General features: G+C 39.3%; 1 protein-coding gene across 1 annotated transcript in view; it reads right to left on the reverse strand.

Annotated features, from left to right (window-relative positions):
• Positions 1-314: 314 nt before the first annotated feature.
• Positions 315-17104, reverse strand: part of PNLIPRP3 (pancreatic lipase related protein 3) — a 33274-nt gene continuing 16484 nt past the window's right edge. The window contains exons 5-12 of the mRNA XM_041745389.1: positions 16953-17061; positions 12947-13066; positions 12741-12863; positions 8851-8969; positions 6008-6140; positions 3777-3888; positions 1076-1243; positions 315-820 (exon numbers count right to left, since the gene is read on the reverse strand). Coding sequence (XP_041601323.1) covers positions 757-820; positions 1076-1243; positions 3777-3888; positions 6008-6140; positions 8851-8969; positions 12741-12863; positions 12947-13066; positions 16953-17061 — 948 coding nt within the window. The 3' untranslated portion in view covers positions 315-756. The remainder of the gene's footprint in view (positions 821-1075; positions 1244-3776; positions 3889-6007; positions 6141-8850; positions 8970-12740; positions 12864-12946; positions 13067-16952; positions 17062-17104) is intronic.

Below are 17104 nucleotides of genomic sequence, written 5' to 3' on the forward strand. Positions count from 1 at the left end.
ACTGCAAACACAAAGGGATAGTCAAGTGCTTTACAAATGAGACCGTGCCTTTAGGCAAAATGCAAATTTGTAATGGGGCTTTCAAGGCCCAGAGAGGAGTAATTCTCTCAAGGCAGGGGTGCTTCTAGAGAAGGGGGCTGATGATCCTCAGGGCCTTTTGCTAACTGTTGGACAGTCACAGATAAGCCCCCCTTCACACATATCTGAAGACCAAGGAGCATCTTGGAAATACGAAAGTACACTCATCGGTTTTCACTATTAATACATAGACATATCAACCCACAGGGTTATCATCACCTACATAGCACGAACGGGAGCCATGATTGGTCTTAGCAGGATTTAACAACATAATAAATATTTTTTAAATCACTTCAGGACGATGATTATGCTACCTGGAAATATTCAATATGTACTTCAAGTACTCAACCAGACAGAGTCCAACTTTTGCGCAGTGAATTTATACCATCACGCTTTGGCATCACCTCCTCTCATTCAGGAAAATTCCAACAAGGCTTTATTTTGTCACCGATATCCAGATTCTAACAGTTACCATACTGTACCCTGTCCTAGGACTCAGTCTGTTTTCAAGGCACTTACAAAGTTTATCAATGAGAAAAACATTCTATATAGAAAACAGTAACAACTGTATTTTTCTATTTCATTCACCAAGGCCAAGTGTGGTTCAGATACCAACTAGAAGGAAATTCTTTCTTTCATTGCTCCCATTAAACAAATCCATCAAGACTGTATCTGAGATTAGCATGGGTTCAGGATCTGGGCAATATTGGGTCCCATAATGTCCTGGCTACAGAAGGTAGATCTGAAAAATTTTAAGGGGAATAAAAAGGATATTAATATGACTCTAGGAGGTAAAAGAGACATGCTTGATCTAGTTTAATGAGTATTATTTTATGAACACTTTTGCAAATATAATGTTGATTTCTTACATAAGTTTTCTTTGCAAGACTTCAAGATGTACAAATTTTTATACTAGTTGCAAATTTCAAATTAAGTTTTAAATACTATTAAAAATTTAGACTCTGTTTGAAAATACAAGAGAAAAAGTACTACTTACTCGTATCCGTATTTTCCAGATATATCTGTCACCACTTCTGCTCCCAACTTATTCTGAGAACGTCCAAACAAATGTTCCTTCCAAATGAACTCCATATTTGTAACATTTCCAACATTAACGTCTGCATCAATTAATTTTGTATAAGTCATGCCTGGCTTAAGTGTTCCACTGTAAATAGAGAAAAAAAAAAAAAAGATTCCTAAGGTCACACTGGGTATTCTTGATGCTGAAGTGAAGCCACATCTGTGTGTACCATGAAAAAGGTAGTTATATCCGCTGGCAGTTGCTTACAAGAGATTTAACCTTTTCGTCCACATCAATCAGCCTCTTGGAATAGCAGAGTTCTGAAGCTTGAAAGGAAGGGTGAGGTAAATGGGAAGCCTGACTAGTTGATGTTGCGGAATGTCTACAGAGGCATTATCTTGATTGGATCTCCACAATGAAAGGTCTTGGACGTGGCTTTATAGTATCAGAAACCAGATTTTACTGACACCCAGAAATGATCAAACTGTCAACGAGGAGCTAAATTCACAGAAAACTCATCTATCTGTTCACAATGGAGAAATGCTTTCTCTTTATTAACTGAAATGTCCTCCGACTCTCTCTCCCTGATAACTTCTTTATCTGGATGAAAAGAACTGTGTAACCAAAGTAGTTATCAAAAGATGTTTTGGTGAGCATGGCAATAAAACAGAGAAATGAGGCATAAAGCATCTCTTTTCCAAGGCAAAATTATACCAGATGTGATTTCCCAATTCCTGCTGTTTCCTTCTTCCATTGTTCATTGATTGTCTAGCTCCTCTCACTGCAAGAAAAGCTCCACCAGAACAGGACCTGTGGCTGTATTCCTAGCAATCAGAACAATTCTTGCCACACAGTGGGCATTTAAATGTTTGTTGAGTGAATGAATGAATGTTGCTATTCCTGGGGACTTATTCCATTCCATATAGAATTAATTGCTTAAATTACCAGAAGGCAACTTTCTTTCAGCTTCTTAGCGGTAATCTCCCTATTGCTCCCTGAACTGCCTTCACTCGGTGAACCTATTGTGCAGACCTTCATAACAGTGTCATTAGAAGCCCACATGACTAAACTATAATCCACAGGGAGGGGCCAGACTCTTGACGCCTGATTGAAAAATAGGAATAGAGAGCATGCAGATGCATTTATCTGACTTCATTTGGAGATGAGACATCTCCTGTGAATCAGAAATGCTGACTTATTCCTAAAACAGGATCAGATGGCTATGCACCAAGATGACAAACAGCTTCCTTACATATACGCAAAAGAAATGCAGGGATCTCAAAATATTCTTATACATTTTAAAAACTATTTTATTTATTTGAGAGAGCACATGTGCCAGTGTAAGCACATGGGAGGAGCAGAGGGAAAAAATCTCCAGCAGACTTCCCACTGAGTGTGGAGCCCCAAGTGGGGCTCCATCTCACGACACTGAAATCATGACCTGAGCTGAAACCAAGAGTTGGATGCCCAACTGACTGAGCCTGACTCAGGCACCCCAAAATATTCTTACACATTTTTAGGAGGGTGGGAACTGCCTATTTGTTCCCACCTGCCCCAGGTCGGAGGCCTTTCTGCAAGGCTTAAATTGCCTAGCCTTAGGCAATATCCTGTGGGCCTCAGAGCCACAGGCATGGGATCCATCGATTGTTTTGAACTGCTCTCTGAGAACTAGCTTAATGGAGACATGAAGAACATGTGGAAATGAGATATGCTAGGACAGGGAAGGGTATTGGAACAGAGCAACAGCATGAGTGAAGCCGGGAAGAAAGGGAAGGATGAGATCTAGTCAATGCTGGGTCCTGCAATCAGGGTAATCTAGTTGAGCCAAAGCTGAAAAAGCCAGATGGTGGGAGACCAGGCTGGAAAGGCAGCTGGAGCATATGCACGAACCAGGGTCCAGAGGATCACAGGCTGAACTGTTAGATCAGGCAGGTGCACTGAGAGAAGGTGAGGTGCACAATTGGCCAGAATGATTAATCGAATGCATCCTTCAGCTGACAAAATAATCACAGAAATCTCTTGTTTTTCATGCCTTTGTCTACTCTTTGAAGATGATGGAAAGCAAAGAGGCAAAAATCGAATCCATTCATTGGTTTGCAAAAAGGCAGCCTCTAATTAGTGTGCATAACGTTAATTCAGAAATGGATTCAGAATTAAACAACATAAGTGGAATCTGATACAAAAATGCTAAGGCCGACCAAAGAAAAGAGAAAAGGGGACTTTAGCCAAAGGTACACAGTGAATGTCTCTGCTGAATTATTCCCACCTTTGACTATTCCAACATGTGTCCTATGTGCATGCTATTCAAACAGCTTATTAGAAATCTGGCTGTTTATATAAATGTTTTATTCCATAAGTAATTGGAACCTAAAACAAAATCTGTATAACGTTAATGGACTGGATTAACAATATCTGTTTATTGCCTGCTTGCTTTATTATCTGGATCTATAATTTTATGCCATCATTTTCTAACCTTTCTGTTTGTAGGTGGAGCCATAAAGAAAATAGAGCCTATGATTTCAATTTTATATCTGGAAAACCAGAAGCGAAAAGTCAAATATGTCATGACAGCCTGTGGCATTCTGCTTTGGGAAAAGATGGAGTTGCTGAATGATCCAGGCTGCCCGAGTGCCCAGCACTGTGCCACCTGCCACTCTCTAGTCTGGCACTGGCCTACCTGGCCATCACGAACTCTTCCATCTTGCCAGCTGTTCCACCTACACGGAGAAATATGCTCCCCTGAGTGACGTTGTTCCCATCAAGTTTGACAGATAATTTGTGCCTCCAACCTGGAAATGCAAGAAAAAAAATAAGAGAGAGAGAGAGAGAATGAGAGAAAATGAGGAGGTGAAAACATGAGAAAAGCATGACCTCCTGGGCACTTTGACGGGAACACAACTTTCAGCCTTGAACAAGGTAGTTTGTGTTCACTAAAAAGTACAACTTTATATAGCTTGTGTGAATTTGGTTTAAAACTACATTTAAAAATACATATAAATGTATGTTTTCATTTTACAAAAGTAAATAGTGTCATGATAGTCTTTAAAGAAAATTCTTTAATTTTTCGAAGCATTTTGATGACTTTTTAAAGTGGAAGTATGTGTTTTCTTTCTTCTACTACATTTGTATTCTGCAGCACACATACTTTGCACAGCCAGGTTTTTATTGGCTCTGGTTTGGCAGCTAATCCAGAATAAATCTAGAAAACCTATCAGGCAAGAGGGCCTGTGCTTTTATAATGAGAGGCAAAGAGAGTTGCCCCTTCCTCTCTCGCTCGCTCTCTCTATGTGCTCAGAATACCCAGTTAGCACAGGCCGGGGATAGCACAAATCCTAACAGAAGAAATCCTTTGCAAGTGGCCAAGTGTCACTTTGAAAAATCTGGAACGGAACAGATCTTTTACTGTGAATTCTGAAATTGTTGTATGTTTAATAACGCGTTGAACAAAACCGCAATTCTTCCTAAAATTGTTTGAAAAATGTCTGAAAGGAGAAAAAATCTACCAGAGAGCATTTTCAATTCCTGAGTTAATCGTTGCCAGAGTTCTCCTTCCCTCCTCAGCCTACCTCACTGCCCCCCCTCCGCTGAAACCCCTCTCCCCAGACTCCCCGTGATGGAATTGGTGCTTCATCCCATGAGCTCTCGGGCTCTATTTCATCTGACTTCTTAGTATATTTGGTGCAGTGTATGCGTCCTTCCCTTCCTCATGTGTCTTTTTTTTCATGACTCCTTTTACTGCTCTCCACACCTGTTTTCTTTTGTCCGTCTGAAACAGATGGAGACTTGCCTCAGTCTCCTTTGCAGGCTCTCTCTCTCTGCTCCCTTCTCCTTTGATTCACATTTCTTGGGTAATTACATCATCCACCTGCACAGCCCTGATTGCTGTCTACACACAGGTATATGTCTCACATCTCTATCTGTAGATCACATCGGTAGCCCATATCTCTGACTGCCTTGTGGGCATGCCCATCCCCTATCCCAAGGCATCTCAAAACCTGCTAAGTTAGAAACCGAGCCCATCAACTTCCTCCAAGCCAGCCTTTCTTCCTGTGTTATCAAGTACAGCGAATGGAATATCAGTCACCTAGCCAGAATCATCCTTGACTTCTCGACTCTCTGCATCCTTCAAATCCATTCATCAGCCAACTGTGTCTGCACTTTCTCCTTGTCTCCTACCTTTCTGTCTAGCTTTATTGAGATGTAAACATTGTGTAGGTGTACATCGTGATATACCTATAACAATATATTGTGAAATGATTAGTACTATAAGGTTAGTTAACATACCCATCACGTTACATGGTGGTGAGGCAACACTTGTCATAACAGGTCATTCTGCCTCCATCTTGTCTCCTTCTAATTCATGCAACAACTAGAATGACTTTTTAAGAAACAAATCTGATAATCTTAAGACCTTTCAGGCTTTCCATGGCTTACAGATAAAGTCCGAGCTCCCCACATGACACACAGTTTCATTATTTGACTTAATTTACTTCTCCTGCCTCATCTCCTATTACTCTCTTCCTGGTCTCCACAGTCCTGATAAGGTGTTCTTCTCTCAGATTCAGCTCTCTCTCGCCTCTAGGCACTGATGTGTGCAGTTCCTTCTGTCTGGAATGCTCTCATTTCCTTCTCCTACGGACTCATCTTTCAGGAATCTACTTAGAAATCACCTTCCCTCAGAAAGCTCCCTTGACTTGTGGCAGTCCCTCCTTTGCATGTCTCCTAGCAGAACATTTATGACCTGGGACTGAAACTCCCCACTAGTCTAAACTCACTGTCTTGCTCCTCACTGCATCCTCAGAGTCTGGCCCAATGCCCCATAATTTAGTAGACACTCAGTAAAAACTGTTGAATTTTTAAAGATAAGTATCTTAAAGCATTACAATAAAATAGAGCTACAATACTTACGGGCAAACGGGGAAAGAGTCCCTGTGTTTAAAAAATAATATGATCTATTAGGTTGCATATTTTTGAGGTGAAATCTATCAGCAAAATGACCCATTGTTGGGCAACCTTCTTTGGGACAATGGAAGCAATTTCCCTGATAAAGAAAATAGGAGGTAGTTAGAAATGTAATTAGAAATATTGATCTTCAATAAACTCTTTACATTATTAAACTACAATAAAGCTTTGAAATTTAAATAAAGCATATGCATTTAAAAATGACTAAATTGCCCGACTGTTTTCAAAAAAATAAATAAATAAAAACAACCAAGAGGGGAAAAATAGCCTCTTAGAAAAATAAGTAAATGCTATGAATAGATAATCCACAGAAGAGGAAAGTCAAATAGTTGATAACTATGTAAAAAGATGCTCAATATTACTAGTTGTCAGGAATGTGCTAATTAAAACAACATACAATTTTATACTCAGCAGATTTGCAAAAATAAAAACAATCTGCAACATCAAGTAGTGGTGACGACATGTGTAGGATTCTCATTTGATCCTGATGGGAATGTAAATGGACAGACATTGCAGATAGCAATTTGGTAATGTCTAACAAAGACAGAAGTGTGGGGCCCCTGGGTGGCTCAGTCGGTTATGTGTCCGACTCCTGATTTCAGCTCAGGTCATGAACTAGGGGACATGGGATCAAGCCCTGCATCAAGCTCTACTTGTCCTTCTCCCTCTGCTCCTTTCCCGGCTTGCACTCTCTCTCTTTCTAAGTGAATAAAATCTTAAAAAAAAAAAAAAAAAAAGACAGAAATGCACATAAGCTTCGACAATTTCACTTGTATTACATGACATAAACAAACTTCTGCACAAGCACACTAGCAGACATACAGAAGTGTTTACTGCAGAACTGTTTTTAATAACAAAAACTGCAAACAACCAAAACGCTTATTGGTAGAGAAATGAATAAATACATTGTGACTGATTCCTATAAAATAAATACATTAGATTTACATATATCAATGTAGATCTCAAATTTATAAAATTGAACAACAAAAAAGCAAATTCAGAAAGATACAGTATAATACTATTTATCTGATACATTTAGGATTCATTTCAAACCTTGCCTCGGGGGAGGGTGTGAAGGGAATGAGAGGTAGTTCAGTTTGAACCCTGTATTTTAAAATCTAAAGCGACACTAACAAAATGTTAACTTTAAAAAATATGGGTAGCTGTGTTTGAATATTTGTTATTTTAGGTTTTGAACAGATTCATAAACCATGAACATTTAGGCTAGGATTGTAGTAAAACATCCCATGTAAAACTCTATTTTTAACAAAGAAAAAATTTGTAATAATAATAAAAGGGCTCATATTTATTAAATACTTACCACTTGCCAGGCATTTTTAAGCACTTTACGTGCATTTAACTAATTAATCCTCACAAGCTCTTTATTATTGCAGTGCTTTTAGCCTCCTATCTAACAGATGAGGAAACCAAATGTGGAACAGTTAAACAATTTGTCCAATGATGGGTGTCTAGTAAGTGAGGGGACACAGATGTGAACCAGACAGTCTGGTTCTAGAATTCCTACTTCATCTTTTTATTTTATTTTATTTTATTTTATTTTATTTTATTTTATTTTATTTTATTCTGTTCTATTTATTTCATTTCACTTCCTTTTTATGGCTGTTTGGGTAGAAGCACAATAGAACACGTCAAGGAAATTGATGCAATGTTCTCTAGATTGTAGCCAGACTTAGCATCCATGTGGCACAGGAGCCTAAGCTTCTCCCGTTTTGCAAATTGTGCCCCATTATCTCTGAATATACTGTGATTCTGAGGGCCTCTCCTACCTGCCTTCAGTGTAAGTGCCAAGATCCTCTTTAGCCACACAGAGCAGCATCTGGGGCTGGAAGGAGGAAGAGGCGTAGAAGGAGGTTATTGGGGAAATGCTAGTGTTTGGCTGCCAAGCTTCCTGAGCATGGCAGGTCACCAGGCCATGCTTTGAGTAAGAACAACTGGCTCGGAGATGGAGAAGTTGGCCTGAGGGCATCGAGTCACATTGCTGTGTAAGAGGGGGGAAATGCTTATTCTTGTCCCGACCCTGCACTTATTCACAAAGTGCTATCACTTACAATACACTCGAGCTGGAGACCCCACATTTTTCTACCCTCATAAAACAGGGAATTAGGTCTGTAAAGCATAAGAAGGAAAATCTTTCCACTTCCCACTACAAAATAGATTTTCTTTCTCCTTTTCATAGTGATAACCAAATGAAAAATACATTTAGCTCAGATCTGGCACCGCGTGCTTTATGACTCAAGCAAAATCAGATTTGGTATTTTATCCTTTATTGATCTGTGTGGAACTCCTGTGAGCTATCCATGCCTTAGTTCTGCTCTGTATAAATAATTAAATTTTAATAAAATAATTTTCATGTTCCAAGTAAATAGTAATATGTTTGGTTGTAGCTATTGATTGGTTCAGGCTTCTTGGGGCATCTTTGAAGATGACATTTAAAATATATACACAGAAAAATGTTTGCTCTGGACTTATGCCTGTTACACAGTAGCATCTAATTACTGCATAACAAATGGCCTCAAAAGCAAAATTGGATATAATCTTCAAAAGAGCTGAAACAACCAGAATACAAATAGTTGGTTTAGTTATTTAAACCCTTCAGCAATCCAGCTACAGTTCAGTACTCTGCACAGAGGAAGAATCTATTATTTCCCAAAATGGCAGATGCATTTTTTTTTTTTTGCCACATACTCAAAGCACTAGTTTTTAGTTGGCTGATCATGGTTCAAAAAATGACTTATTAATTAAATTCCACTGCAAAATACTTTACTTACCACTTTAAACGATTTGTAGGATCTACAAGGATAAGCAATAAATGCATCAGGATTAAGAATGCTCTCAGTATAAAAGCGATGACTTCGGGCATGGTTGCACTCAAAGAAGGAAACCACCTCTGTGAAGACAATTTCCAATAATTGATTGATACCAATAAACCTATTAACCAATAACTAATAGTATCAACCATTTCTCAGAAAAGTAACTTTAAAAAACCTAGGAGGTCTAGATAGCCAGGTCTTGTGTGTAGACTTGGACACCACACAACGTTTATCACTATCACATACCCTTTTCTTTGCACCAAAGAATTCTTTGTGTGAATCTCAAGGGACATTCAAACAGGGTAAATAAACAAATGCAAATACAAATGTCTCTGTTCTGATACTAATATCTTCAACACTTCCTGGATCTTTGACTTAGGGCTTTAAAGCACTTAGAGCTTTTTCAGTATCTTGTGCATACAGCATTTCTACCTTAGACCAATTAGTTCTGTCTCCCTGTTTCTGCAGGAAGACTGAACTCCCTCCTATTTGATCACAAAACAGCAACGTTAGCCAATTCACACTTTCGACTGAGCTTCAAGGTGTGACAAGTGAGAGGTATTATAAACAATGCTAAAGATAAGATAGTTTTGTCATTGTCAGGCATGCTATTTTTGCCACTAATAATTTGGCTTATTGCAATAATAAATAAGATAGATCTAAATACGTTTTTGTATTCTGAAGTTATCATAGTATTCTAGTCATTTATGCTATTTATCTCGTATAGCAACATCTTTGATGTCTGCCATAGAATATTCTTTCAATGCCCTACACAGCTCATTTGATTTTTGAGAAACTAGATTTTATTTTAGTATGTGTGGTAGATCATTATACTATCAGAGTGACCTCTAATGAATCACTGTTTTTAAGTTCTTACCCCTTGGCAATAACAGATTATCTTTCCTCCCTTCAAGAGCGGGGAGCCTTTTTTTTTTTTTCCCCACTCCCCTACCCAACTCTGGATTATAAACTAGGCCTGTGACTTGCTTTGGCCAACAGAACATGGAGGAATTGACTTTAGGCAAGTTTAGGTCCTCAGAGTCTTAAAAGACTTTCTAACATCCACTCTTGCTTTCTTAGAACCCAGCTTGTCTGTTAAGAAATCCTGTTTAACTGGCTGGGAAGAAAGGCCCTGAAGGATAACATGCCACTTCACAAGGAGAACCAAGACCACAGACGTGGAACACCATGCTGAACCCTCACCCAGCTTAGTCTGGCGCAGCTCCCAACTGGATGCCATCACATGACTCACATTTCACAACAAAGTCTCTGCAGAACTCTGATTGCATCTTGAACCTCAGAACAATGGGCAATACCATTGCTCTTGTAAGCCATGATGGTTTGTCATCCATTAGATAACTTAGACAGGGTAACTTCAGAAAGCAGAGATCAATAATTGGCATCATCTTTTTTTTTTTTTTAAATGAGGACATCTCTTACATCAGGTCTCTTTATATTCAGATTTATATTCACAATTAATTGTAATGTAGACAAGATGGTTCATTAGCATATAGGGAAATAAAAATTTTAAAGTAAATGATTTCTTAGTAATAAATATAATGTAAAATAGAATATCTTAATGTCTTCAAACTCATCTAAATCATAAAATGAATGATACATACACTTTAAATAGAGTTGTAGGAAGTTTTATGTCTTAAAATGATAGTTTATGATCAATGTATTTTACTTGAATTAATTATTTAAGAATTTCAAACATTCTGTGTATGTACATAGTTATATAAAGAAATTTATGATCTATATTTTATCCTAATAGAAAGGATTTTAAGTCATAACATAGAAAGTAAGAAGAGAAATAAGTTTTATAATAGGTCTTATTGGAATGAATTTTGTTCATCTCTTCTAGGTGGAATTGGCTTTCTCATTTTGAGTATCTGTAATTTACCAGTTATTGTTTCTTTTCTTCAATAGGTATTGCAAACAGATACTTCTAATCACATTTACTTTACAGAACAGATATTAAAACTTTGCAATTTGTCTCTAGAGGAGAGGAAATTCCAGCTACTCTCAATGTCATGATCTGTGTATCTTCTCACTACAGCAGCCAATTGGAAGGTCCAATAATTACACCGTCAAGATATTCTGACCATGTGGAATCAGATGGTGAGATATTTAGGGTCATCCATTTATTACCATATCATCATACATTATATTATTATGCATTTATGTATTATGCATTATACGTTTCACTATTTACATCATGATGATATGTAGATCCAGAGAATAATGAAATTCCCAAATAATAACTTTTGGTGTCTTATTACCAGGGCTCTATAGATAGTATTGTCATTGGAAACTATTATAAAGGGTTAAATACTGTTTGTTTAATTTGTGATTAATGTGTGATCCATAGTGATTCTGTTAAAAAGTAAGTCAAACCGTATCTCTCTTCTGCTCCAAATCCTCCCATGTCTCCCATCTCACTTGAGTAAAAGCCGAAATCTTTACTGTGATCCATAAAGCCCTGTATTATCTCCCTCTGCCTCTTCTCTAACTGCATGCCTACTACTCTCTCCTTTAAATTCACTCCAGCCACAGTAGCCTCCTCACTGCCATGAACTTCCCAGGTAGGCTCCTATCCCAGGCCCTTTACACTGGCTGCCCCCAACCACTGGCCTGGAATGCCTTTTTCCCAGGTAGCCACGTGGCTAATTCCTTAAGGTCATCTTCTCAGTAGGAACTCCCTGGCCACCCTATCAAAAATCTCCTTTCCTCACTCAACCCCCATTATCACCAACACTTCATATTTCACTCTATGCTTTGTCTTCTTAATGTATTATTGTTTTTCCAGCAAATTAGAATATTAGCTCCATTATGGAGGGTTTTTTGTTGTTGTTGTTGTTTGTTTTTTGTTTTTTTTTTTTGTTTTTCTAGTAGACAATGATTTTATTGCTTGAGTACATAGCCAAATTTATGCGACCAGGGCAGAGGCTGTGGATGACTCATATTTCCAATTGAGGGGGAGGACTCATTTAATCTTATAATATCGAGCCAATCGGTGAATATGGCTCTCAATCAGAGTCAGTTGGAATTTGGCATCCTTATCCTTTCTGTTCCTCTTATTTTTTTTTTTTTTAAAATTTTTTTTTTTTTATTTATTTATGATAGTCACAGAGAGATAGAGAGAGAGGCAGAGACACAGGCAGAGGGAGAAGCAGGCTCCATGCACCGGGAGCCCGATGTGGGATTCGATCCTGGGTCTCCAGGATCGCGCCCTGGGCCAAAGGCAGGCGCCAAACCGCTGCGCCACCCAGGGATCCCTCTGTTCCTCTTAAGATGCTTTCGAACAGCAACAGCTTTCTTAATCAAATGGTACAGATCCTCAGGGAGATCAGGTGCAAGTCCCTTGGACTTAAGAATTCTCAAGATTTTATTGCCTGTCACAAAACGTACTTGTGCAACACCATAGGAGTCTCTCAGGATCACACCAATCTGCGAGGGAGTCAGACCCTTCTTGGCCAGTATGGAGGGTTTTTTTTTTTTTTTTGTCTTTTGTATTCATTCCTACATCTACTATTCCCAGAATAATGCCTGGCACATAGTAGGCACTCAATACATCTTGCAGAATGAATGAACATATCCTCCTTGTTTATATTGAGTGACTACAATATGTTAGATATTCGGATAGGCTCTGGGGATACAAAGATAACTAAGACACAAACCCTGATCTTGCAGAGCTCACAACTGGTGGGAGCTTTCTACATGTGACTGTGTTTTGCACTACCATATATTTTTATATTATATTATGTGCAAAAGAGTATGGATCCTGTCCAAGGCAGGAGCTAAGTGAATGTTATAGTAGCCAGCTTCATATTTTAGGAAGCATTTACCTTCCTTGTAAGCACTGAAATCAAAGCTAAATAAAGGTGTAATTAAGTCTTCACATCCTGGCATGTGCTTCCCTCCGTTCGGGTAAAAGTCAAGGTGACCACAAGCATTAATAGTTCCGGCACCTGAAATAGATAAAAACAGGATAAATGCTTCTAAAATTCTTTTCCATGCTTCAGTGTAGTTTCTGTTTGTATTAAAAACTTACCAAACTCAAAGAGCAATCGAACTGCATTTGTATGAATAACATCAACAAAGTTGGCATCCGAGGGGTCCAGCCTAACTTCATTTGGAGTATTATGGAAATATGGCCCAGCTGGGTCCAATCCTGGGAAAACGCATAAGCACCCATTAAACCAAGACATGTTCTATACAAGAACACATTCATAGTGTGGTTATTTTGGAAGATAGATGGTGAGGGCAAGGTATTCTTTCCTTTATGATTTATATAGGTCCAACACCACCCAAGACAAATTACAGACACATAAATTGAGTACATACATGCAGGTCTATACATTACAATGTCAGATTCCTATACAAGTAAGGCTGTGTCCAGACAGTGTCAAAACAAGTAACAAGGTCAGAAAAAAAAATCAAATTCTAGGGTCTGTACACAGATTACCGTATACATAATTAAGGTTATGGATTGCAGATGATCTCAAAAGTAATATCTGTATACAAAAATATAAATAAAAGTAAAAGATAAGAGTTCTTCAATATGTAAACATCAATCGACAAAGCAATACACTTAAACTTAGTTTTCAGCTATGGCTCACTTATTTCCACTTCATTCCATTACAAATGAAAAGCCTGATACCCAGTAAAGCGAAGTGACTTGATAAGGTCACCATATATTGGAGGCAAAATGAACTAAAAGCCCAAATGTCTAGACCTTCAGCTGACTGTCTCATTTTCAGACATCTAATAAAGATAAAGGTAAGACACCTAGAGGTCTCCAGGATGTTATGACCATTCACATATCCATTCATTTTTCACATTTGACAATTATTTTTCAAGCACTATTATTAGGTTCAGCATTTGGGTACAAGCTTAAGGAAGTTTCTGTTTGATGGGGAAAGCACCTTGATCTAGTGCACTCGGTGCAGACAGAGGTGAGCATAGGTATTATGCAAGCATAGGGAAGCAACAAGGAAAACAGTCTTAGAAAATTGGGGCATGCTTCTGCTGGAGATGGGAAATGCGAGTGGAGACCTGAGGAACCAGAAGAGTCAGCCAGGGTAAAGAGGGGTCAGCAGCATGCCAGGGGCGAGAAAGAGACTCTTCGAGGCCTGGTGTACAGAGTTTTAGAATTGGATGGAAGAGAAAGATAGCATCATAAGCAGGAGCCAGGTGTAATCTGAACCATGCAAAAGAGTTTGGACATCATCTGGTTGGCAATGCGAAGCTCTTACAAGTTTGCAAAAGGGAAGATTTACATTTTAGCAAAATCCCTCTGCTTTAAAGTGGAGACTGGATCCCAGAGTGGAGAGGACTCAGAGCAGGGTGGCAGCTGACCCCTGTGGAAATGTGGCAGGAGTGAGAAGTGAATGTTTGTGCACCAGGCTTACAAGACACAACAGTCTGAGAATCAATCTTCAACTCCAGGAAGTTTGTTTGGTTGTTTAGTGTGTAGTCACTGATTGACTGCAAACTTCTGATGAGGTCAAGAGCCCTGCAGAGATGCATCCAAATATAGGAGACACACCTCAGACTATTGATCAGAGGACAGGCAAACAGCAGGGAAGTGGGGTCCTGCATTTGTGCTTCTAGGACGTCTCAGGAGGAAAAGCAACAGAAGGTTCAACTTATTCATGTCCTAAAACCTATCATTTAATTTTGCTTTTAACTGATTTTATGATAAAGCTACTATCTCTTTCTTGAAATTTTAGTTCTTTGTTATTCAAGGAACATGACTGTTCAAAAACCAACCAATTACGAGGAATATAGATTGCAACATCCAAATAATAGCAACCTTCAGACTTTCAGAGAGCCTCTAAAAATGTATTGTTTTCTATTTACTCAATGGGATAATTCACTCGGAAGGAAAAATTGGGAGTTGATAGTATCTGATTTTTGAAGTCAAAATTGAGAAAAACAAAATCTTCACAAATTTATGGTAATCCTGCACAATTTTTAATACATGAACAGCAATGTTCCTCCCTTTCATTTATGGCTGAAATGCTTACAGGCTGTTCAGGCCCCAGGAACTCCCATCTTCACAAATGTGCCCATTTCTCCTTTTCCCTGTGCTTGAAAACTTAGAGCAAAGGGGGATTTTTGCTACCCGGCAACTTCAGAATAAAAACACAATTTTATGGTACCAGAGAAGAAAGGTGGCAGTCGGCTGGCATTGCGGTTGGGATTTGGGAGCTGGGAGAAAGAAGATGCTTTCAGCAGGAAAAGTCTGCTATACCAAGAGGCTGCAGAGGCAAAACATTCTGCATGTAATTTGGAGTTCTGAACTCTTTTTAGAAAAAAATACTTCAAGTTCAAATTTGAATTTAAAGCATAGGTATAGGGTAGCCCCCGTGGCACAGCGATTTAACGCCGCCTGCAGCCTGGGGTGTGATCCTGGAGGCCCCGGGATCGAGTCCCACGTCGGGCTCCCTGCATGGAGCCTGCTTCTCTCTCTGCCTGTGTCTCTGCCTCTCTCTCTCTCTCTCTCTCTCTCTCTCTCTCTGTATCTCTGTGAATAAATAAATAAATATTTAAAAAATAATAATAAATAAAATTCTTTAAAAAAATAAAGCATAGGTATATGTGTGTATATATGTCCACAGAACTGCAGTTTATTGTTTTAAGCAACAGGAAATGTGCACCTATTATGTGCCAGGCATGGGGAGGGGTGGTGGTAAGGGAGATTTTCTTAGTAGTTCAGAGTCTATCAAAATAAACAGATGAATACACACACACACACACACAAACACACACACATAACATGCAATACAGGAGTTGCATTTTTGGATACAATAGAAGCATATTTCAAAGGATATGGGAAGTACAGAGAATTAACTCTGCCTGAGGAAGGCGGCTTTGAAATAAATCTTGAAAGATGAACAGTGGCCTTTTAGGGCAAGGGGCAGTAACATTGCCAAGAGACAGAAATATGAAAAACCATGATGAAACATGAACCATTTATGTGAGAAGCTAAGAAGCTTTGGGCAATGGAAAGTTCCAGCAGTGAGTGACGTGGCCTGTGTTTGGAAACATGATGACTTGGTGTGGCACTCCCGGGGATTTGGGCTGGGGGACCAGTCAGGAGTGGCCAAACCCAGGCAAGTGATTAAGAGGGCCTGAACTGGGACTGTGGCCAGGGACAGACAGGCGCAAAGCAGACAAGAGGCCTGGTACCTGTTGACTGAATGTTGGTTGGGGATGCAGAGGAGAGAGAGGCCAGCCCAACTTGTTGATATTGGAGCTGATATTTTGGTCTCCATCCATCTGACTCAATTGGTTTGGAAGTCAGAATACAGGGAAGGGATATGAATAGTTTATCATTCTCGAAAATCTAATTCACAGTGAATGCTAATTCACAGTATATATACTTGACTCTCTGCAATATTTATTTATTTATTTGAGAGAGAGAGAGAGAGCACCAGCAGGGGGATGGGCAGAGGGAGAGGGAGAAGCAGGCTACCAGCTGAGAAGGGAGCCTGACGTGGGACTTGATTCCAGGACCCTAGGATCGTGACTGGAGCCCAAGGCAGACACTTACCCCGCTCAGCCACAGAGGCGTCCCTGCAATGAATTTTTAGACTTAACAGTATATTTATGGATAACATTAAACACTTTAGCAACTGGAACAGCATGGCACAGTCCTTAAACCAGTACCACATAGCCAGCATCTGCTGTGAGCTGCGACCCAGATGTGTCAAGGACATCCTTCCAGCACCATTAGCTGGGCTCTGTCGCATTCTTTGTATTTGAAGTACGGAGTTGCAAAGCCTGGCGTGCATCACAATTCCTCAGCCATCCTGTACCCATTGGTGGTCAGCTTCTATTACTTTGCTGCCACGGATAATGCCACAGTGAACATTCTGTAGAACTGTAGATCTGCACCCTCCGGCTTTGAAAACACTTTTACGTTTCGTTGGATCTCATTTTCTCCTACCTAACATTTGCCTCCTCTACTTAATTTGGCACTGCAGATAATTGATTTTGAGTGTAGACCAATGTGCAAGCAAATTCAAGGCCCAACTCCGGGGCGCGCTTACCAGTTATTCTTCCAAGGCCTGGTACCCTTGACCCAGCTTCCCCAGCCAGATGTGCTCCCACGCTGTGGCCAATCAAGTGAACTTTAGAAGGAGAATATCCAAATTTTTTCTGATAGGATTTTTAAAGGAAAACAGAACAAATATTTTTAGAA

Source organism: Vulpes lagopus, chromosome 2 (assembly GCF_018345385.1).
Source record: "Vulpes lagopus strain Blue_001 chromosome 2, ASM1834538v1, whole genome shotgun sequence".
In the NCBI taxonomy this organism is placed as follows: Eukaryota; Metazoa; Chordata; class Mammalia; order Carnivora; family Canidae; genus Vulpes; species Vulpes lagopus.